General features: G+C 40.5%; 4 protein-coding genes across 5 annotated transcripts; 1 reads left to right on the top strand and 3 right to left on the bottom strand.

Moving 5' to 3' along the window:
* Positions 1-6,333: 6,333 nt before the first annotated feature.
* On the bottom strand, positions 6,334-7,785 carry LOC117251297 (uncharacterized). Its single transcript, XM_033617467.2, has 4 exons — positions 7,714-7,785; positions 7,554-7,618; positions 7,399-7,461; positions 6,334-7,272 (listed from the first exon to the last, which is right to left on the bottom strand). The coding sequence occupies exons 2-4, from the start codon at positions 7,608-7,610 to the stop codon at positions 6,919-6,921; spliced, it is 474 nt and encodes a 157-aa protein (XP_033473358.2). The 5' UTR covers positions 7,611-7,618; positions 7,714-7,785; the 3' UTR covers positions 6,334-6,918.
* Positions 7,786-8,628: 843 nt separating this feature from the next.
* LOC117255892 (uncharacterized) lies at positions 8,629-12,654 on the top strand. Of its 2 annotated transcripts, XM_033625125.2 has the most exons (13): positions 8,629-8,708; positions 8,800-8,871; positions 8,964-9,062; positions 10,866-10,958; positions 11,189-11,209; positions 11,311-11,331; positions 11,430-11,456; positions 11,555-11,581; positions 11,672-11,737; positions 11,892-11,927; positions 12,019-12,054; positions 12,357-12,422; positions 12,520-12,654. In XM_033625125.2, exons 1-12 carry the CDS (start codon positions 8,640-8,642, stop codon positions 12,408-12,410), a joined length of 621 nt encoding a protein of 206 aa, XP_033481016.2. In that variant the 5' UTR covers positions 8,629-8,639; the 3' UTR covers positions 12,411-12,422; positions 12,520-12,654. The 2 variants fall into 2 exon arrangements, with proteins under 2 accessions (XP_033481016.2, XP_078022872.1); XM_078166746.1 differs by lacking the exon at positions 8,964-9,062.
* Positions 12,655-12,671: 17 nt separating this feature from the next.
* Positions 12,672-15,953, bottom strand: odam (odontogenic, ameloblast associated). The gene is made up of 10 exons (XM_033625126.2): positions 15,810-15,953; positions 15,638-15,710; positions 15,518-15,553; positions 15,364-15,411; positions 14,991-15,239; positions 14,815-14,871; positions 14,601-14,723; positions 13,233-13,265; positions 13,043-13,126; positions 12,672-12,908 (listed from the first exon to the last, which is right to left on the bottom strand). Exons 2-10 carry the CDS (start codon positions 15,695-15,697, stop codon positions 12,873-12,875), a joined length of 726 nt encoding a protein of 241 aa, XP_033481017.1. The 5' UTR covers positions 15,698-15,710; positions 15,810-15,953; the 3' UTR covers positions 12,672-12,872.
* Positions 15,954-18,468: 2,515 nt separating this feature from the next.
* Positions 18,469-20,886, bottom strand: scpp9 (secretory calcium-binding phosphoprotein 9). The gene is made up of 6 exons (XM_033625405.2): positions 20,282-20,886; positions 19,323-19,397; positions 19,158-19,214; positions 18,981-19,046; positions 18,848-18,898; positions 18,469-18,727 (listed from the first exon to the last, which is right to left on the bottom strand). The coding sequence occupies exons 1-6, from the start codon at positions 20,504-20,506 to the stop codon at positions 18,662-18,664; spliced, it is 540 nt and encodes a 179-aa protein (XP_033481296.2). The 5' UTR covers positions 20,507-20,886; the 3' UTR covers positions 18,469-18,661.
* Between the last annotated feature and the right edge of the window lie 462 nt (positions 20,887-21,348).

The raw sequence follows: 21,348 nt of genomic DNA, 5'->3' as shown, positions 1-21,348 counted from the left end.
TCTACAAAATTGGGAAGGCGAAACGCTGATTTTCTGAAACACTCCTGTCGTGGTTTGATGCTGTGCAGCAGACAGAGCAAAACGTTGTCACAGCTGCACCCAGCAAAAATGTCCTTCCTGAAAACAAAAGACTGCAAATGTGTATTTTCCTTCAGCTTTTCAAATTTAGGAAAAGTTTTGTTTTTCTTTTGTTTTTTTAATTTTATTAATTCGTGATGATTCAGGGGGATTTACTTTACTTGTTTGTTTGTTTGTTTTTTCCAAGGAAAATCCTCCATAATCGGCCATATCTTTCAGACTGGAATGTCAATTACCCTTTTCATGCACCAGTATAATGTTGCCCATGTCAACACCTTCTCTTGTCAGAAATGTACAATAAATATAAAGTTGCCAGAAAACAACAACATCACTTTTTAAACTTTTGTCATTTTTAAAACTGCACTAATAATATTAATGACAAGTAAAAAATGCCAAGCTGACATCTAATATATTGATTCACAGACTAAGTGGCAACCTGAGATACAGTGTGTGCTGTACAAATACAATATGATGAAACAGTGGTGGCTCATTCTGACCACAGTCCTCTCAAGGCTCAGACAGACACTCAGAGGTGTTTGGAAACACTGAAGGTGTTGAAATGATCTATCTATCTATCTATCTATCTATCTATCTATCTATCTATCTATCTATCTATCTATTTATAGCCCTTTTTAGAACTCCTTTTAGATAGGAGTTGTGCAAATTTGTAGGAAAACCCAATCAGTCTTTTTTCAGCATTGGCAGTATAAAAACAAAATCGGGGAGTGCAGCAAAATTCCGCCTACCTACTTGTGTTTATACAGAATGCGCCTTTTTCAGGGCAATGGGGGGGCATGAGCAAGTAACAAAACATGTAGCTCAGCGTGTGGCGTAAACAGTACTCTCTCGGTTCTCTCGTAAGTCGGCCTGTTTTTCATCCTGGGATGGGCTGTAAACCACTCTGTCGCAGAACAAAAAAACACCACAGAGTTCCATACAATTACAAAATGCTCCCTTTCACAACCTGGCACAAGTCTTTCATACCATAGGAGTCATTACGAAATGAAAAAAGGTGCTCAGTGTCCTAATTAGGAATTTATGCATTTTAATTTTCATTAACGTTGTATATTAAAGGGCCAGTGTGTAATATTTGGCATGGTTTATTGTCAATCTGAATCTGAATCTGAATATTCTACCCATTAATATGTTTATACAAGTGTATAATCGCTATAAAATAAAATTCGTTTGGTTTTCGTAGCCTTATAATTATGCTTTTATATATATATATATATATGTATATATATATATACATATATATATATAGCAAGGGCTTTGCTTTAGAGAGGTCACCATCTTGTGCCGCCATGTATCTAAGGCAGTCCGAGCGGACAATCCAGCCAGCCAGACAACGCGTTTCGCGTGTATAAATGAACCAACGAAGACAGCAGAAGGAAGGAAGAAAGAGGAGGAAACAGCAGAGAGTGTTAGTAGTTCATCGATAGAGAGTAGTGAAAAGTTTTTTTAGTTATAAAGTTTGCGAATGGACCACACTTACCATGCAACAGGAGAGAATGAACCCGAACCGTCATCTGCGAGGAAAAGAAGACGCAACTTCACTCCTTGTGATGCACTCTCTGCGGCGCTTTTCCTCCTGGTGATATATCTCCCCAACGATGGTAGCAGTAGCACCGAATCCCATTCTGTGCATTCAGCCTCTCTTCTCGCCCGCTCAGCATCAAACACATGGAGTTCCTCATCTGTATGCTCCAGCTCAAACAGGTATGGCTCTGGGTCTGTGTCCGCTACAAGAGAATCTTCAAAATCGCGTTCAAAGTCGTCCATTGCAGCTACTATAGTCCGGAGATATCGCTAGGCTAAATAAACAGCTGAGCTCTGTTTACCGGCTACGCTGTCAGTCAGTGTGCGGGCTGGAGATTGGTGGAGCAGAGAGGGGAGGGGGGTCCCCACTTAGTACCGTAAACGAGTATGTGTGTATGGTGTGTGTGTGTTACGCTAGAAGAGTCAGAGTTTGGGACGGAGTCTTTTACCCCCTAGAGTGTTACTGGAGTTTCTGGAGTGCTCAAATAAACTGGCCTTTTTCCCAAACGCTCCTCTGGTCTCCTGCTCGTGAGGGATTCATTACAATATCATAACATGGTTTAAATTTCTAAATAAACATTCACCTCGTCGCTAGATAGACCAACTCCTGAAAAACTTGTGCGCAAGGCATTTTGTCCCTACAAGGCCACCATCATTTACCCGACGGGAGGGGTGAGCGAGTGAGCCCTGCAATCTAAAATTTGACCACTGATGTCACTGTTTTCAACCCATTTTACACACTGGCCCTTTAAGGTACACATCGTCACCAATGACTAGTTGCTTATCAGCATGCATCTTAGTAGCGTATTGACTCTTTATTAGACATTATAAAGCACTTATTAATGCCTTATTCTGCTTGATCATTTTCTACAACTACTAGGTCAGTCACTCAACTAAACTAAAATAGTCAATAGTCAGTAACCTACAGCTCATTGATAATAAGTAAGGAAGTTGTTGTATATGAATCACAATCGTAACATGTTTTGCCCAGTATGGGCGTTACAAGGTGGTAGTACCACAAGAATAGTCATTGTCCCTTAACTGTTTCTTCTTATCTAAGAAAGCACAAAACTGCAAGTGTGAGTGAGTGTGTAAGGTGAAGTCTTGCTCATAACTCTGTTTTGCTCTTAAGTGTTTTCTTACTCACCACTGGGCCTCTGAAAATCTTGGGGTGGCAACCAAAACCAACTGACTAACTGAATTTCAGGAACTCTTTCATGCTGTTGAAGTATATAGATAGTTGGAAACTACTTCGTTATGGACAGTTATGGAATCACATACTGCTATAATTTGGTTTCTTATTGTACATTTAATATTACTAATCATCTGATGTGCGTAGACTAAACTAGTACAGTTAACATTTTGAGTTCCACAACAATCCTGTTTTAATGTGTTATGTATCTGTACATGTTAGGTGATTCATAGTTTCTCAGACAAAGACAGATATACAGCTGCAGAAAGAGTACATTAATTGTAACTAACAAAACATTTACTGGGAACAAGCCTTCTCAAGTTTAGGGTAGACACATGGGTACCCACAGAACCCATCAGACGGACCCCTCTGAAAATGGCCATGCCAGTTGTTCCCTTGCCAAAATTTAGCCCAGATTTAGAGCATTATATAGCCTCTTTCTGACAAGCTATGCCTACACAACCCGGTCTCATTCCAAAATTGTTGAATACCAGCATGTGGGCAGTGACTTCCACCTCAGCCACCAACAAAAAAATGCCGTCCTTTCACACTGCCGTGATACACAACTGGGTACCATCAGTGTGTAACAGCACCTAATGGCGTCAGGGGGAAACGTCGCAGGACAACAACTTAGGTTATAGGGGTGAAAAGTCCAAGTAGGGTGAGTGGCAGGGGTGGTCCAACAATCACCAACTTTCAATCCAAGGCAGGTGTTCACTTCCCGTAAGATTGTAAATCCAAACCTTGTTCTTTTTTTCAAAACCAAACAATGTGCTTTTGTTGTTGAAGAAAAAAGGTGTTGGCTGGCGGTGTTGTACCGATGTAGTACATGTATTTTGAAAGAGACTGCATGCAAACTGTACTGTACCTTTCCTGGGAAAATGGAAGTGTATTTTGAAAAGGTAAAATGCATGTAACAGGCTGAAGCTGAAACAGCATCCCAGAACGTCAACAACAGACCCACCCAGGCTACCTTGCACATAGGTCAGAGTGAGAATGTGTTGGCCTACATTGTTTGTACTAATGGATAGTCTAGGTTGGCTAGTTTCACAAGATACCACTAACACCTTTGTGCTAGCTTAAAAATAACTAGCGCGCCACAGCCTCTCAAAGACAGTAATGTCGGTTTCCAATTATTTTCGTGGAGGGGCAGCAATTGACCTATGGCTAAGTCCCGCCCTCAAACGCGATGAGCCAATCACAGCGCGTATAGCCATTCCCATATACTCGGACATTCTCTGCCTGGACGTTCATTGAAATGCATTACAGAAAGTCAGTTTTGTTCGTTTTTTTGAGCTTTTTCGGAGATTTGAAGTTTAAAAATGGTCAAACAGTGTGCATGGGGTACATGTTACTCCAACACAAGGTATCCTGAGAGGCTGGGCGACGAGGTGTGTTTTTTACACTTTAAACCACATCTCAACTGAGAAAAGTGTCTCCTTTGGATAAAGTTATGTGGTAACTTAGACCACAACATCAACTCAATGTGAATAAGATTAACAATGATGTCTACATCTGTTCTAAGGGAAGTCAACATTGTGTTTGAGGCAACATATTGTCACTTTGCTGGAAAGAAATATAAAGTTATCTTTAACATCTCTAGCTAACGTTAGCTAAAGTTAGCTCCTACCTGCGTTGTTCAACATGTCACCTTGTTTGCTGGGAGTTCATTAGCCTATTTTATTCCAGTTTTGTACTTTGGTGATCGTACATCATTGTTATCTGTTGTCCATAGGGCTCTAGTTAAGCTAACGTTAACTTCTGGAGCTTAGCTTCATTAACTTATCTGTAATCGAGATAACAAAGGTTGGCAAATGTTATGCTGAATGATTCAATGTAAATACTGTAGCACCAAACTAAGGGAGAGACACTGTTGGTAAAGATGGTAAAAAGGCTGTTATCCTTTTCTCATGTTCTGAGCCAAAAACCTTCAGTGGCACTTTAACTTGTTGTCTTTGATGGCGACGGCAACGAAATGTGGTTCACAAGCGTACACTGTGACCTGTAAATTTTGGCTTGTAATTTAAGCTTTTCATCGACCTTCTCAACAATAAAATGACGAATATATCCCTCCAATGCGTAATGTGGCCCTTTTGGTTACTGACACTGGGGGCCCTTACAAGGTTTTCAGTGCACTTTGTGAAAACTGGAGAGTTCCTGACAATGACATATCAAAACAGTTCAACACTCTTATTTTATCAGCAACTATAAACTCATCATATATGCTGACTTGAACATTTTATTCTCAAACAGCTGGGACTTTCTTCACAGTTGCTCTCTTAATGGATGAAAAAAATCTTCTGAAGTTAAAAACAAAACACATAGAAGTCATTCATTTATTCACACTTTGCTTTAATAATCATTTATTACATTTTAAGACAATGTTCATAATGCACACTAAAGTCAGGTTTCCCCAGTCAGCAGGTTGTCTGTGTCATTTTCCGATTGGAGGGATGATAGGTGGGATTGGTGGGATGACAGGTGGGACGACAGGTGGGACGACAGGTGGGATAACAGGTGGGATGACAGGAGGGATAGGTGGAATGACAGGTATAGGGAACGTAAAAGGCCGTGGATATGGCACTGGAATGGGGATCTGAATTTGCTGGTACTGATACTGAGGCTGCATGTAGTTCTGATTCATCTGGGGGAAAAATACAGTGAAGAAATGAATTCATACAGAGATGCATTCTGGAGGGTATGTGATTATTTTGGCAGTGGGTCAGAGCATGCGTTCAGATATACTGACCTCATCGCTGTCATCTGAGCGTTTAACTCGTATCCTCTCCTCAGACACCTTAAAATACAAATAACCGCACATCAAAAATTGATAGGCCTCAATTAACCACATTAAGTATTTAAAACAAAACCACTAACACCCACACGGCAATTAAAAGAGCATGTGACTCAGAGACAGATTTGAAGATTGTTGTCACTGTTGGTTTACGATACTTACAGGGGTGGAGGAACACAATACTGTGAAGCACAAAATCAGAACCAGCAGTTTCATAGCTGAGACAGGTGTGATCCTTTGTAGAGAAAATTGCAAAAAGGACTCGAGTTTAGCTACTAATTTAACACACACAAAAAAACAACAAGAGCAAGGAAATGATCTTACCTTGAGTCAAACATTAAGGGTTTTAATAGCAGTCACAGAGGGGTGTCTAATTTTGCAGTGGTCCTCTTTCAGTCCAGGTCCACTTTTTAAAGACATTTTTACCCCTCAGCCATCCAATCAGCTGTCAAGGTGGGCTGTGATTTTGTATTTCTATTAATGGCGTGCTATCTGATGAAACGTGTTAATGTGGTGGCTCCTTCTGACCACAGCCGCCACAAGAGTCAGACACTCACAGCTGTTGGGAAACTGTGACCGTGTTGAGACTTGATGTGATGCAAGAGCTCTGTTTTAAGCTCCATTAATATAACATAGATATCTAATAACTTATGTGATACACACCTTTCTGCACAGCCTCATTAAAGTTTCTCAAACATATGAACATTAAGAAAAACAAACATCTGGTGCATGTTTTACATTCACAGAGTTTATTTGGCAGATACTACAGAGACTGAAGTGTTTTTTATCCACAGGTTTGACTGAACTACAGTGATGTGTGAAAAATGGTTGCCATGACAAACTGACACGAAACAAAGTGGATATAAAACAGATCGATGTTCAGTGCTGGTTTTCATTCACTCATTGATCTCTGGGTAAATTCCAGATGTTACTTAGTAGTAGTAGTAGGTGGAGCAGGTGTAGTGGTAGGTTTAGCTGTAGTTGGCTTGGCAGTAGTAGGTTTGGCAGTAGTAGGTTTAGCAGTAGTAGGTTTGGCAGTAGTAGGTTTAGCAGTAGTAGGTTTAGCAGTAGTTGGTTTGGCAGTAGTAGGTTTAGCAGTAGTAGGTTTAGCAGTAGTTGGTTTGGCAGTAGTAGGTTTAGCAGTGGTAGGTTTAGCAGTAGTAGGTTTGGCAGTAGTAGGTTTAGCAGTAGTAGGTGCTTTAGTGGGAGTAGTAATTCGTTGATTGAAGAATCTAGCCCACAGTTTCAAGATGTTGAGCCAGATGTTCAGTGCTGGTTTTCATTCACTCATTGATCTCTGGGTAAATTCCAGATGTTACTTAGTAGTAGTAGTAGGTGGAGCAGGTGTAGTGGTAGGTTTAGCTGTAGTTGGCTTGGCAGTAGTAGGTTTGGCAGTAGTAGGTTTAGCAGTAGTAGGTTTAGCAGTAGTTGGTTTGGCAGTAGTAGGTTTAGCAGTAGTAGGTTTAGCAGTAGTTGGTTTGGCAGTAGTAGGTTTAGCAGTGGTAGGTTTAGCAGTAGTAGGTTTGGCAGTAGTAGGTTTAGCAGTAGTAGGTGCTTTAGTGGGAGTAGTAATTCGTTGATTGAAGAATCTAGCCCACAGTTTCAAGATGTTGAGCCAGTCTTGAGCACTAGGCTGTTGGTGGTAGGTGGGATACCATGGCCTGTAAACCTTCAAGGAAATCGGAAACATTCATTGTCAAATACACATAAGAGGATTTTTTAAAAATGATTTTTACAGTTACTGACATTCAGATGTGTTGAATGTTGAATTGTAGAGGATAGAGAAAGCACTTACCTCATTGGAATTCGAGTCAGAGCTATCACCAGAGTAAGATCGGGCAAGTCGTTTGCGCTCCATCTGTGGAAAATCCACAAGTTGTATATCACCAGCGTTACGCTATCACAGTTAAAGTGATGTCAGAACACTGGTATCGAGTATGTTACACTTACAGGAAGAGCCAGAGCAAGGCTCAGGAGGCATCCAAGCACAAGTGCTACCCTCAGCATGGTTACACCTGTTCAAAAGAAATAATAAAGTCCTTATTGGTATCAGCAAAATCACCACCAACCTCACACAGGAGAGACAGGAGCAGAAGATTCGTATAATCACCTTCAGGTCTTCACAGCTTCAGCAGACAGTCTTGCCGATGGTTTAGGAGGTTGTTGTAGTGCTGCTCTGAATGTTATGCTTTTCTTATATACAGTTATAGGAGTGGACGCCATCTCATTAGCAGACAGCATTGCTGGGAAATTACAGATGTTAGGAAATCTTCCACTTCACATGCCGAGGTGTGGCTAACGATCAGAGAGGGAAACCACACATGGGTTGTATGGTTCATTAAATAGCTCACATCGTAAAGAATATGCCACAGTCCATTGGATTTGCCTGACATTGAGCTCTAAGTATCAGTTTTAGTCAGAGAGCATTTTTATTACCACTGCTATGTGGGTTCTTTATTCTCCACCCTTCTACATTGGTAAGTCTGGAAACAGATATCACTCATGGGAACACCCAACACCTTGTCTTAAAATTACAAATCAGCTGACTTAGTGGCTTTGGCAGGTAACAGGCAACACCCAGTGAAGCATGCATTCTTGGCTCCTTTTGTTTTTGGAAATTAGTTGCTGCTATTCTCGCCTCTACACATAGAAGTATGTACAGAAGATGCATTTAAAGCAATCTAAAGAGGTTTTCCATTTCCAGTTCTATTTAAATATAATTAATCATCGCTGCCGGTCATCACGTGCTATCGTCATGCGCTGTTGCTACAAAAAGGGATCATAGTCAATTAAGAAATTATTAACAAACAATGTGTGGGGTAATGGCAGTTTGCACATAATTAGGCGTGACTAAGTTTGGAGAAATATGTGGTGTTTCTCAATGTCTGATGACTGCTATAAGTATCAATGCACAAAGGGCCAAACATATACCTAAACAGCACAGGTGAGTGTACTATACAGAAAACTTGCTGGGAAATGTCTGGTTTGTTTTAAGGCACTAACATCTAATATTTTCTTGCAGGTTCTTCAGACACAATGCAGCACTTGTGTATTGCAGCTTTACTTTTGTCAGCTGTCGCCGCTCAGCTGGATGCAGAACCCAAGGTAATACGGAATAGACATGCATAGACACACAGGTATAGAGGTGTTTTTACCATCTGTGAAGTTTTTCTCATTGAATTACCTGTTTGTGTAGCTGGGTGACAGCAAGAAGCCGGTGACAGAAGCCCAAGAACACGGGTCTGACTGGGACGCTGGCCACCCATGGGTACGTGTTGTTTCAAGTCGTATAGTTGTTAAGTAGTTGTGGTGACTTGGTGGTGGGAGATAATCAGTGGTATCTTCTTGTGTTTGGGGTAGCTTCTTGAGATGCCCCCTTGGTTCCCAAACCAGCAAGCTAGAAGACCAGGAAATCCCCGCAGACCTGTGGAAGGGACTGATGGGCGTCCTTCTCAAAGAGTATTTACATGAAGCTCTCATTTGTTATTGAGTCTCATTAAAGGACAAGTTGAACTAGTTGTACTTTTATTTGTTGTGTGTCTGAGAGTTTAGTTTCTTTATTCCACAAACAATAGTATGAACTCTACAGTTTCATGGGAGATTATGTGCTGCAACAGCCAGGCATAGGGACTTCCCAGTCTTGTTGCCTAAGTAAGGTTGCCAGTTAACTTTACAGGTGTTGATATGTGAAACCCGTCTCTTAGGAGGTAAGTTTCTATGTTGCTAAACTGCTTTTTAAATTATGTCGCTGCAGCAGCTTGGATTAGGCTCAGAGACAATGTTTCTAACTGGTGACGAAATGCTGTACTGCTCAGTCTTCAGTTGGAGGTGGTTGGGGAGAATTGCGAGCGCACAAAGAGCAGGACCTTGACTTGACAAAGAGAAAGATCAGGATTTCACTTAAATGTTAATATATTAAGTGTCAACATTTTTGCGACTTGCAAGGTACGTTAATTAGCAACATTATTTGCTCAGCATTACATTTCTCTCAGAACTTATTTGCAGTTTCCGAATAGTTTTACGTGAACAAAATTTCTAGGAGGCTGGAAATGTATATCTTTTAACTTTAGAGAGCACCAGACTTCCTGTTTTCTCTGCTTCCAGTCTTGTAGTTTCTGTTTAGAAAAGTACTTGTAGATAAATACATTTTGCTTTCATGCTTTACAGCTTTAATATAGTGGGAACTAAAATGCAGGCACTACATTGTGATAAGGATATAGAATAAACCCCATGAAACCCCTTGAATTATATGAATTTTACCTTTGACTCAGTTACAATAAGCTAAAGAGAAACCAAAATGTCAAGCTATTTCATTAACATTAACAATATACACCAGTCAGCCAAAACACTGAAACCACTGGTGGGTGAAGTGAATAACATTGATCATCTTGTTACAGTGCAATGTTCTGCTAGGAAACCTTGGGTCCTGGCATTCATGTAAATGCTACCTGATGTGCTCCACCCATCCAAACACTGTTGCAGACCAAGTAAATCTTCTTATGGCAATGGCACTTGTCGATGGCAGTGGCCCCCCAGCAGGACAATGCACCATGTCACATCATAAAAACTGCTTAGAAATGACCCGAGGAACAGGACAAAAAGCTCAAGGCATTGACCTGGCCTCCAAATACCCCACATCCCAACCTGATCAAATATTGGAGGGACGTGCAGGTACCCCAGAGGTACCCCCGATCCACAGTGGGTCCTCCTTGGACCGGACTTGGCTCTGATCTGTTAAGACATGAACACAGGACCTCTGGAGGGTGTCCTATAGTGTCTGGCACCAGGGCGTTAGCTTCAGAAGTTTTGGGTCCCATGGGTTGTGAGGTGGGGTACCAGCATGTCCCACAGATGTTTGATCAGATTGGGATTTGGGGAATTCAGAGGCCAGGTTGATGCCTTGAGCTCTTTGTCACGTTCCTTGGGCCACTCCTGAGCAGTTTTTGTGGTGTGGCATAACACACTGTCGTGCTGGGGGTCCACTGCTACTGGGGGGTACCTGGTCTGCACTGGTGTTTAAGTGGGTGGAGCGTGTCAGGTGGCATCCACACGAAAGTCAGAACCCAAAGTTTCCCAACAGAACATTGCATTGTAACAAGATGATCAATGTTTTTCACTTCACCCACCAGTGGTTTTAATGTTTTGGCTGATCGGTGTACAATAGTGGTTATCAAGCCACACTGCAACATACTATACTGCACCGACACCTGACCGTTTATTAGACATTTACTTTACACAGCACTTTATCTGTGCTTCACACAGGGTCCTGATTTCAAGCCTGGTGAGCGTGGAGTCCCTCCTCCTGGGAGACTCAGAGGACCTTCAGGGGACAGGAGGCCCAACAGGAGACCAATGGTAAGTTCACAATGACAATATATCTGTACTCTGATGAAAAAAAATGTTGGGGTTTGTGGAGTTGGGGTTTGCTAAAACTCCTTCTATTTCCTTTACTTTTACGTCTGTTGCTGCAAAATTTGATGCCTGCATTTGAAGGCTGGTTTAAAATCTTTACTACTGAACTGAAACATCAGCATTATTTTGCTTCATGACAAAACATGACAATTATTATTTCTTTCTTGTTGTAGGAGCTTTCTCCTGTGTTCAAGGTAGGCCTGCTGTCATCTCCAAATGTGATTTATACACATTCAAATTCACCAGGACAGTTGTCAGAAACTCAGATTTTCTTTTGTTATTAATTCCTTTTCAGGTTGACGGCGTGACGTTTCAGGTGAGATAAGAAGGCATACACAGTGTACTGTATGTCTGACATGACAGACCTCACTGAATATTAACATTTTCATCTTATCGCGTGACTTTTACCCATAGAGCACCTCTGCTGTGCCCCTGCAGGAGGTAAACAATGTGATTTAGTGACTTGATTTCATTTTTATTTTGTGAATTACACCATCCTGTGAAATATTACCAGTGCGCTGACTCTCAAAATCTTGCAGGGGGAGACCATGTTTCGGATGGTGAGGGTAAGTGACTGAAGAATCGATTTCACTATTAAGTTTAATCACAGTTAAAATAAATCATAATTATTGAATGCTAATGACTAACATGTACAGCCACGGGAGGGTGAAGAAGGACCTCGTCCGGAGGAAAAGAGGAGGGGAGAAAGACGCGGACCTGGGGTATACTTTGATTTCAGTCAAATATATTTTTTAAAAAAACTTTATTTTGGGCTTTGGCTGGTTTGTTTGGGATTTATAGTTTGTTGGTTGGATCTTTGACTTAATTTTAAGACAGCAGCATTTAGATTTTTGTCTCTCTCCATCTCAATCGCAGCAATATGTGAAGCTCATCTACAAAGCCATGGAGCCGGTAATCGCCTTACTGTTTACTGCACATGATATGATTTTTTTAATAGACGTGTCTTCAATGCTGATCATTATTTCTCTTTTTACATTTGAAGAACAAGGTATCCATCGAGTTTGGGGTTATGAAGCCCGTAAGTACATGTGATTTGTAAGCATATGGCACCATGTAAATGTCTGAATCCATTTTCTACAATATTTGTCTCCAAAAGCAAAGTTCTAGCTTCCTATTTCCACTACCATGCAACTGTTATTCAAGGCTTTTTTGTTGGTATGTGCAGCCATTTAATCACCAGGAAATGTGCAAGTCATAGACCTATTACTTTATGGTATATTCAACCGGGATATTATGCACATTATTTGGGAAAAATATGTCCTGTTGTTTCTTTAATTTGAGATCTGGCTTGTGTGGTTAATTTTGAATTTTATTTTCAAGGTGAAACCTGGGGAACTTGTTCGAGGCGAAGACATTTTTGAAGACGACTACTGACAACTGTAAAAGGTGAGTGTAAATGGTGTGATACTGATTATGTTTTATTACCTTATTATCTATTTAATTACTGCTGCTGACAATTGTTCTTATCTCACACTTCCCACAGGAGGACACCAACAACTACAAGGTTAATCGACCATTTTAAAGTAGATTGTGGTGTCATTTCCTGTGATACATTCAGAGAAATCACTCATGTCATTGTGCATTTTCTGAGTAAAAACATAATTTCTGTGTGACACAATAAAAGTCTTCAACAAATCATTTTATGTTGTTTATTTATTTGACCTGTTGTGAGAGTGAGGAGCAACCGTTTCAGTGTCATATAAAAAGAAATGAGTACAAATAAAAATTGCATTTGGAAGAACGGCCAGCACATTTTGCAGAGGAATGAGCGACTTGGCCAAACACACATGAATGCATTTTTGAGTGATCCCCTCGTTGCGACTTCCCAGGTGAAATCTAAGGCTCAAACAGGAAGGGGAAGTTGGAGCGACCCTGGAGAAACATAAAACAAAACAGTTGAAATCCTGCACAGATAAATGACAGTGACATGTATTTTGTATGTGTGCGTGCTTGGACATGAATGCATGGAAGATTTAAGGGTTGAGTGTCACTGTATAAAATGATACCTCATCAACTCCTGGGCCAGATGTGTCGCCACGAGGATCAGGAGGAATTGTGGTCGTCTCTTTCTGTGTCCCCAGTGGCCAGGTCTGATGGAGATAGGAAGTTACAAAAACAATTAGACACAACTGGTGCAAACTCTCTTTTGTTTAGTGGTGAAATTATAAAAATTAAGAAGTTATGTTGTGTACTCACTCTTTCTGTTTGTACCTTAGGCTGGGAGGCCTGCTGAAATGGGAAGATGTGCAGGAAAATTAGATTACAAACAAGAAAACTGCACCAAAAGTCTTCTCCTTAAGGTTTCCTCAAAATGTTGATACTTAAGGTTTTCTCCTTATCTTGGTGTTATATGTACAGAATCCTTAAACAGTTGCACAAAAGACCTTAGGTATCACAAGCATGACTGCAAGCAAATAAACAGTTCCTGTGGAAACTGCAGAATTTTATCACTGTATAATCCCTTAAGCTTTTTCCTTAACTAAGAATCATTTTAAGGGATTCTATGAAGGATTCTGTTGTACAGCCCAGTCCAGCGGAGGAGAGTTGAGTCCTTGTCCATGTCTCTCCTATGCTCCTTTTCCATCTAACTATGCGCTTTCCTTTTGTATCCATCTAACCTTAACCCTTTGGCTCCCACTCAGAAACACCCAGACAGCACCATCACTCCCACTCATAGTCTCAAGTATGTGTTTAAAGGGATTCTAACACCTAGTCCTGAACTGAACTGTGCAACACCCTTAAATAAGTCCCTCAACTAAGAGGAAATTAAGTCCTACATCTCACACTTACATAGAAAACTTAAGGTGTTTTGTGCAACCGGTCCCTGAATATCAAATACAGCCTACATATATTAAGTGTTTTATTTAAATTTTATATTTTGAGGTAAAAACCCATTCAAATTCAAAACTATTACATTAATAGACATTAATACGTGACATAAAATAAACAACAAACAAATTAATATAAAACAACAGCAAAAATACATAATAATATATGTAAGTAAACCACACCCACACTGAACTACAAGCATCATCTTCACGAAACTAACAAGAAATAAATTATATCACCACAAATAAACAAATGACCAAATAAATCAGTCAGTAGTACTAATTAATGAAACATTTAAGCAGCAGAGGGGTATCATGCAACACTTATGTAACACTAAAATGTGACTGCGGTGACATGATTTCAACAGTGTGTGGTCAGCAGGGCAGACAGTCGACTTTGCATCACAGCCACCGCACCTGACTCAACACCTGCAGCTATGTTATTATCATTAAGTCTAGTCTTTAGTCATCAGAGTCTGCTGCATCTGTTTTTAACCATAATTCAAATTAGCGAAGGATAGCTGACAGACACAGTAAAGAATTTGGGCTCTTTTTTCCCCTTTATTTCTAATTGTTTAGTCAATGTGCAGCCAATATGCACTGAGCACTTCTACACTGGTGTTTTATAAAGGCATCTTTACTTAGACAGTGTATTGTTTTAATGTTAACATTTGCTGTTTTATGCATAAGCACAGAGAAGCCTTCTTTTCTGTACATGTCATTTTGTATGTCTCACCTGCAGAGGGAGCTGTGGTCTCTGTGTGGTTCTCTCCAGCTTTTGCTGACCGTTGTTCGGCTGCAGCACGGCAGTGTTCCTCTGCTGGGGGTAGCCGTATGGAGGCAAAAAGTAAGGGAAGCCCTGTGGGTGATAAAATCAGTTTAAATCAGATGTTGGCATCTTCATAAACAGAATAAGGTTTGCAGATGGGTCAATATGTTTTCCTTCATACCTGCTGTCTGGGAAATTGAGGATATCTATAAGATGGATACTGGAAATTTGGAAACATCTAAAGAAAATTTAAAACAGTTACTGATTTCATCATATGACTGTGAGCGGCAGCAGCTTCAGTGTTAATACAAAGTAATCACATTACATGGTACCAGTATTCTCCATGCTGCTTAATACCTGAACAGGGTTTTGGACCTGCTGAGGGATAGTAGGATTGTTGGGATCCTGTGGAGGTCCAAGCTGCTCTTGCTGGCCGTTGGGGAGGATCACAGGCGTTAGCTGGTTGCCCTGGTTGGGGAGAAACAGCTGAGGCCCCTGGGGACCGAAGGGGCCGGTCACTTGCGGGTTCAAGTTCACCACCTGTGGGGTGAGCAGCACCTCGGGCTGCTGCTGCTGCAGCACATACTGGGGTATTAGTGAAGACGCCTGGAGATGAAGGGATTTGGGTCAGTTGAGAAATTTTTTTTTTGGTACACACATGTCAAGCTTTTTAATCAGACAAAGGGATACAGATAATAAAATGTAAAAGATAAAAATGTGCTTCCATTACCTGTGTTTGTCCAAGTGTTGCAAAAGTTAGTCCATTCAGTCGTAGGAGCTGAACACATAAAAGGTTGTATTAAATTTGGTAATATTATTCCTATATGACAACAGATTTTGACTTAGCAAGCAACAAACATAAAAGTTTTAGCAGATATATTTACCTCATTGCTGTTGCTTGCGATGATTCCAATCTGTACCTGAAATACACAAAAAATAGCTCTTTATCTCTGCCATTTAAAATGATATGAGAAATATATTCTGTAGCAAGAGATTCTACTCACTGGAAGAGCAAAGCTTGTCTTGAATAGACAGACCAACAGAAGGGCAGTCTGCAGCTTCATCGTGTCTTACAGTCTGTAAAAACATAAGAAATGTTTTTTTAAAAATCCATTTAGATCACATGTCAGACAGAGAGCTTTCACTGGAACATCGAGCGTTAGAAACTCTTCTCACCTTTTCTCTGGCTCAGCTTTCCCTTTCTGTTTGCCTGCCTCCCTGTGTGTCCATATCCCTTTTAAATTCTGTCCGTGTTTGCTGTCATAGTCCACCGCCAACCCCTCCAGACAATATGTGGTCAGTATGACAGACATTTCTCATGGCATCAGACTCAGACACTTGCAACACAAGACAGGTAAGTATGTCATTAAGAGTAAGTCATGTCTTTAAACAGCGTGACATGCTCTGCGTTAAGTTGTTAACAATCCTCTAAAGTATCTGAATTAAACATGTTTTCTACAAACATTACACACCAGCTTTAGACTGACAGTTTTGCTTCAACAGGCCAGTGACTTTCAGCTTCAGGTGACCTGTGTAGATAACACACTTCTTATATGATCTCTTAAGTAAAGTTTATGTTCAAGTGTTTTGCTTCAGGTTGTAATTACACACGTTTAGAGTAACAGGATTTTTTTGGCATGTCATGAGAAAAAAAAGACAAACAGGAGCTGGGAGCTTACAAACAGACATTTGTCACAAGTTGTTCATCGTGCGCTGACTGGTGTTGGTAAATCATGGGTATTAAAGGAGTACTTATCCACAAAATGATCAGCAGTTAGTCACTCCATGTTATGTTGAATTCATGAGGTAAATTTTGTTTATCTCACATGCCTCGGCAGTGAACGATGCTGATCAAATTCTGTTACTGCGTTGCCGATTTCTCACCTAAAATGTTGCTAGAAATGTAATTTAGTGCACTGTTTCGCTGTAATATAAGAGTTTGTAAACAGGAAGTGGATACTTACTTTTTCTTTTTACTTTTAATAGGTACTGCAGCTGCCCTTAAAAAGTCTGTACTGTTGCATACAGTACGCACACAATCGGGACATACCACTATCTCTTAACATTACACCCTGTACTTTGACCCTCTTGGCCAATCAGCTGTCAAGCTATCATCTCTGCTGGGCAGTCAACGTGAGGTATCGTCCACTGCACAGAGGATTGTGGGTTGGAATAGCCAGAAAATCATGCTGGCTTGCAGACTGCAAAATTGGACCGGATGTTGCAGAACATTGTGGTGTTTTTGGCTGCATTTAACATATGTTTTGGGACATACTAAATCTTTTTCTTGCATACTAGCATGGTAGTACTGGAATGCACAGTGACATCAAACAGTAAAACTAAGAAGTGCAGATGAAATATGAACCAAGATTTTCTACTGTGTTGCCCATTTCTTGCCTTTTCTTTTCAGAAACATACTTTAGCTTACAAATCAACTGTAGTCAAGATTGTTTGTTACCAGTCGGCCGCCATATTGTTTCCTGTGGAAAAAACAGCCAAGCTCACATTACGTCAGCCACCAGCTGGAGCATTTGTTGGTCTGGTGAGGTGCAGTGCATTCTGGTGGTTGTAGGTTCTCTAACTCTTGAGCAAAAGCAAATGCCGCCTTCCTTTTCTTTTGTAGCACCAATTTCAAAAGTATTTTATTCTTTCTACTGCATCGATGGCCCAATTTTATGAAAAGACCATCTTTCTAGCAGTGAATTACCTCTTTAATTCCAGCAAAACTATATCAAAACACCTGTTTACAAACTCTCGCACAGCTCCTGCAGTATCATCCAAGTCTCATTTCTCAATATTTAAAACACGCCTGCATACAAGTAGTGAGCTTGGCAAGCGTGTGTGCTTGAACTCCGCTTGTGCTTTCAACGCTCCTCGTCTGTGCATGAGACTTTATAAAGAAGTTTTTTAAATAGTAAGTTTATAGTAAAAATGCATGTGTTTGGGAAGTACTGAGCAAACAACTGGATGAATAGGACTTGGATTATACTGCACAAGTTGTGTGAGAGTTCTGCTGTTAAATGTGGACCCCTTTTTCTCCAATTCATCAAGGATTTTTGCGGTTTTTCGATTCTCCATTCACCGTGGAGGCATGTGGGGAAAAAAAAAGTTTTGTTATTGTATTCAAGGTACTATGGGGTGAGTAACTGATTCACGGGGTTAAGTATTCCTTTGATAGATGACTGAGTCATGTTGTGGAAACACTGCAAAAAAACAGGAAAAATTGTTTTGTGAGTCCGTCCATAGAAGTTTGACAGCTTGTTCATTAGTTCAAATAATTTGTACCAATTAACTTTTAATGTCTTTAAGGTTTTTTGTTCTTGGTTCTTCTTATTCAGGTTAAAATGAGAATTAAAGCGGGGCTAACACATGCCTCTCTTTTTGAACCTGAAGTGTGACCAACAGGCCTTTTCTCACAGCAGGTACTACGACTTGTAGCAGGAAAAGCACAGGTGTTACTGATAACATCAACTCCGGGGGGCTCCTTCCTGAGTGTGACAATAATTTACACCTGTGCTGCTCCTGCTGTGAGATGTCAAAACACATCCTCTATCGAAGAGGCCTACATGTGACAGGTTTTTCATGTCACAGCAACACAGCTCGCATCTTAATTAACTGTGTGCTGTAAGTCCTTTATAGAATTAAGTCTTTTATTTTATCTCCTTATAAAAGTGATTTCATGTTGTTTTATTGTGCATGTTTTATACTTATTATCCTTTAGGTGGCAGCAGAGATCCACTTTAAATTGCAGCCATAACCACAGTTTCCTGGTGAGAACTGTCTGATATATACATACAGAAGGCTCGATGAAACAAACTTTAATTTCAAGTGTAATTTATTTTTATTGGATAGTTGACATGAACAGTACATCACTATGATTCAGTCTGAAGTTGGTTTTAAAAGAACACATAACACACACACAGCTTCCACAGTCATCGGTGATTAGCGAGACAAAATCACATCATTCAAGTTTTATTATCACAGTAATCATTGCATGTTTGATTGATTCATTCGTTGAGATTATCATCTTAATAATCGTCATGATGATCGTCGCAGGGAGGGGTTGTGGTTGTTGTGCCAGTAGGAGCTGGAATCTGAGGAAAATGAGACATAGACGATTCACAGCTAGACGAAAAAACCCGCTCATATTTGACAGCATTGATGAGGTTACCCACTGAAATCTGTTCCTTTGCTTGTAAATTAAATAATCTTACCTGAGTATCCACAGTGGTCTTCAAGGGGTTGTCCTGTTTCATAATCTGACGCTGCAGAGTCAAAGAACATCAGTTAGCCAGTGTAGCTTTCATCAGTGTCCACAAACAGTAGCTGTAAATACACTTTAGTTACCCTGAATCTTCTGAGTGGATCAGGCTGAAGAGGAGGCTGCTGTTGCACTGCACCACCCGTGATCCCCTAAAAAAACAGCAAGATTTAGTGATTAAGTGATTTGTTAAATTTCTACAATGTAACCTGAGATAAAAGGGTGCTGTGGACTGAGAGGGTGAGTCAGAGGTGAGTGGTTACCATCAGAGGCTGCTGAGGAGCCATTTGTGCCACCTGAGGAGCTCCCATATAAGGAAACTGCCAGTAGACAACAAAAAGATAAATCAGTGCTTAAGTGTGGTACTCAAATAATTATCAAATAATGTTGAATTGTGCTGTTAACACAACTAGTATGTGCACACTTACCCCACCGACTGCAGGGACAGCGTACACTTGGGGAATGGGGGCCGGTGCAGCATAAGCAGAAACTCCAGGAACAAACTTTGTGAGGCCGAGAAAGAGTAAACAGATGTGTTTGTTTATGTCAGGGTTATTGTTGTTTACTGTAAAAGTGTTAATAAGAAAGATAATAAATCATATTATGAATTAACTGGCTAAGCAGCCGTCACAATTTCTGATAAAAACATCAGAAACCTACAAGTGAGACAACAGGAGAGCGCCATCTTGTGGTGCAAATAGAGTTCAATGAAAACAACTAAATTTTTTGTGATGCCATGCACTACTGCCAATTTTTTTTTTGGATTATTAATGTTTTTGTAATTGTTTACAGGCTTGTTTTTACACCCAGTTTTAATCCGTCCACACAAAGTTAATGGAAATATAGGCTGTGTTACTAAACAGTTTAAAGGGACAGGTCACACCAAAATCAAAAACACATATTTGTCCTCTTACCTGCACTGCTATATATAACTGTAGATAGTTTTGGTGTGAGTTGCCCAGTGTTGGAGATATCGGCCGTAGAGATGTCTGCCTTCTCGTCATATAATAGAACTAGATGGCACTCGGCTTGTGGTGCCCAGGGAGCATTTGAAAAACTCAACAGCAATGTCTCTTTTCAGAAATCATAACCTGGTTACTCAAGATAATCCAAGACCTTGTTGTGAGCAGTTTCATGTGGGAACTATTTCCTTTCTATCACACTACACCCGCCAAGTGTATCACCGTGCAAAAGGAAGTGTGCATCCGTTGCTAGCTCACGTAGCACCACTGAGCTGTTCCATGAGTAGATGCACACTTCCTTCTGTGCAGTAAAACACACCAAAACAATCTAGATTGCTAAATAGCACTGCAGGTAAGAGGAAAAAACACACTGTTGAAATCTGTTGTGTCATTTTCCTTCCTGTTTTACAACCTGACAGACTCACCTGAGCAAACTGCGGCTGCCCGATGAAACCAGCCCCACCACCAGCAACCATGGGTGGGTTCAGGCCTCCAGCCATCATCCCAGGGTTTACTCCTCCGTTTGCCATCATACCTCCCATCCCTCCCATCCCTCCTAGACCTCCCATACCTCCCATACCTCCCATCCCTCCTAGACCTCCCATACCTCCCATCATTCCTCCATTCATTGCATTCATAGCCGCCAGCATCCTCTGTCTCTGTATGAAGAGGGAGAAGGAACATGTGTTATTAACAATGATTTTTTTGCATTATTGTACTAATATTTCATCAGTGTGAATGTTTCTTACCTTGCCTGCATTAACCTGCAGTGAGTAAAGAGACCAGGTGTTAAATGTGCTGCTTTGCGTGTAAGACAGACAGACAGACAGACAGACAGACAGACAGGCTGTACTCACATAGCAGACGGTTGCTACAAATGTTGTGAGGAGGAGAAGCTTCATTGTGCAGCCTGAAACCTGTAAAAACATGAGAAAACACACATTTTAAATTGTAAAATCTAATTTAATTTATTTTTGTTATATATGCATGATTTTTTATTGACCATTTATTTGTTTTCAGACAGGATTGCACATTAATTATAATCCCAGTATTAAAAAAAAACCCAATACATACCTGATGTTTTTTGTTCTTCTTCAAAATGTTATGTGCCAAGCAGGACTATAGTTGCTCTCTGAATTTTGAGCACCTTTTATCAGTCCTAGAGATTATTACGAGCCAATTAGAGAGGAGAACACTGACTTGTTCATGAACTATATTTGTCACCTGTGTGTCACGGGAACTCGTGTGTGATATGACATCTTCTTTTTCTACAAGATTTGAAAGAAATGTAACGGTGAGCTGCCTTTTTTTTTTCAAAGGCACTTCAGCCTATTCAAACCTCTAACATTGTTCTCGATAAGCAGCTGAGCGACCGCAAACAACAACAGAGTGATTCAGCGTCTTGGGGAGGGTTTGCGGACGTTTCTGGAAGCTAAAAAACAGCATGAACCATCTAAATGTTGCGGGTTCTGATCACAGGAAGCAAACAACT

Source organism: Epinephelus lanceolatus, chromosome 3 (genome assembly GCF_041903045.1).
Source record: "Epinephelus lanceolatus isolate andai-2023 chromosome 3, ASM4190304v1, whole genome shotgun sequence".
Classification (NCBI taxonomy): Eukaryota; Metazoa; Chordata; class Actinopteri; order Perciformes; family Serranidae; genus Epinephelus; species Epinephelus lanceolatus.
The sequence above is the reverse complement of the archived record's forward strand: the minus strand, read 5'-3'. Positions and strand labels throughout refer to the sequence as shown.

Coding starts and splice junctions, on each gene's coding strand:
- LOC117255892 (XM_033625125.2), top strand. CDS start 8,640: ATGCAGCACTTGTGTATTGCAGCTTTACTTTTGTCAGCTGTCGCCGCT. Junction 11,738..11,891: donor GAGAAAGACGCGGACCTGGG/GTATACTTTGAT, acceptor TCTCAATCGCAG/CAATATGTGAAGCTCATCTA. Junction 11,928..12,018: donor TCTACAAAGCCATGGAGCCG/GTAATCGCCTTA, acceptor TTACATTTGAAG/AACAAGGTATCCATCGAGTT.
- odam (XM_033625126.2), bottom strand. CDS start 15,697: ATGAAGCTGCAGACTGCCCTTCTGTTGGTCTGTCTATTCAAGACAAGC. Junction 13,266..14,600: donor GACCACAGCTCCCTCTGCAG/GTGAGACATACA, acceptor TTCCCATTTCAG/CAGGCCTCCCAGCCTAAGGT. Junction 13,127..13,232: donor CTAAGGTACAAACAGAAAGA/GTGAGTACACAA, acceptor TATCTCCATCAG/ACCTGGCCACTGGGGACACA.
- scpp9 (XM_033625405.2), bottom strand. CDS start 20,506: ATGCTGGCGGCTATGAATGCAATGAATGGAGGAATGATGGGAGGTATG. Junction 19,215..19,322: donor CTGTCCCTGCAGTCGGTGGG/GTAAGTGTGCAC, acceptor GTCTACTGGCAG/TTTCCTTATATGGGAGCTCC. Junction 18,899..18,980: donor ATCCACTCAGAAGATTCAGG/GTAACTAAAGTG, acceptor TTGACTCTGCAG/CGTCAGATTATGAAACAGGA.
- LOC117251297 (XM_033617467.2), bottom strand. CDS start 7,610: ATGCTGAGGGTAGCACTTGTGCTTGGATGCCTCCTGAGCCTTGCTCTG. Junction 7,462..7,553: donor GCCTTGCTCTGGCTCTTCCT/GTAAGTGTAACA, acceptor GATTTTCCACAG/ATGGAGCGCAAACGACTTGC. Junction 7,273..7,398: donor CTGACTCGAATTCCAATGAG/GTAAGTGCTTTC, acceptor ATTTCCTTGAAG/GTTTACAGGCCATGGTATCC.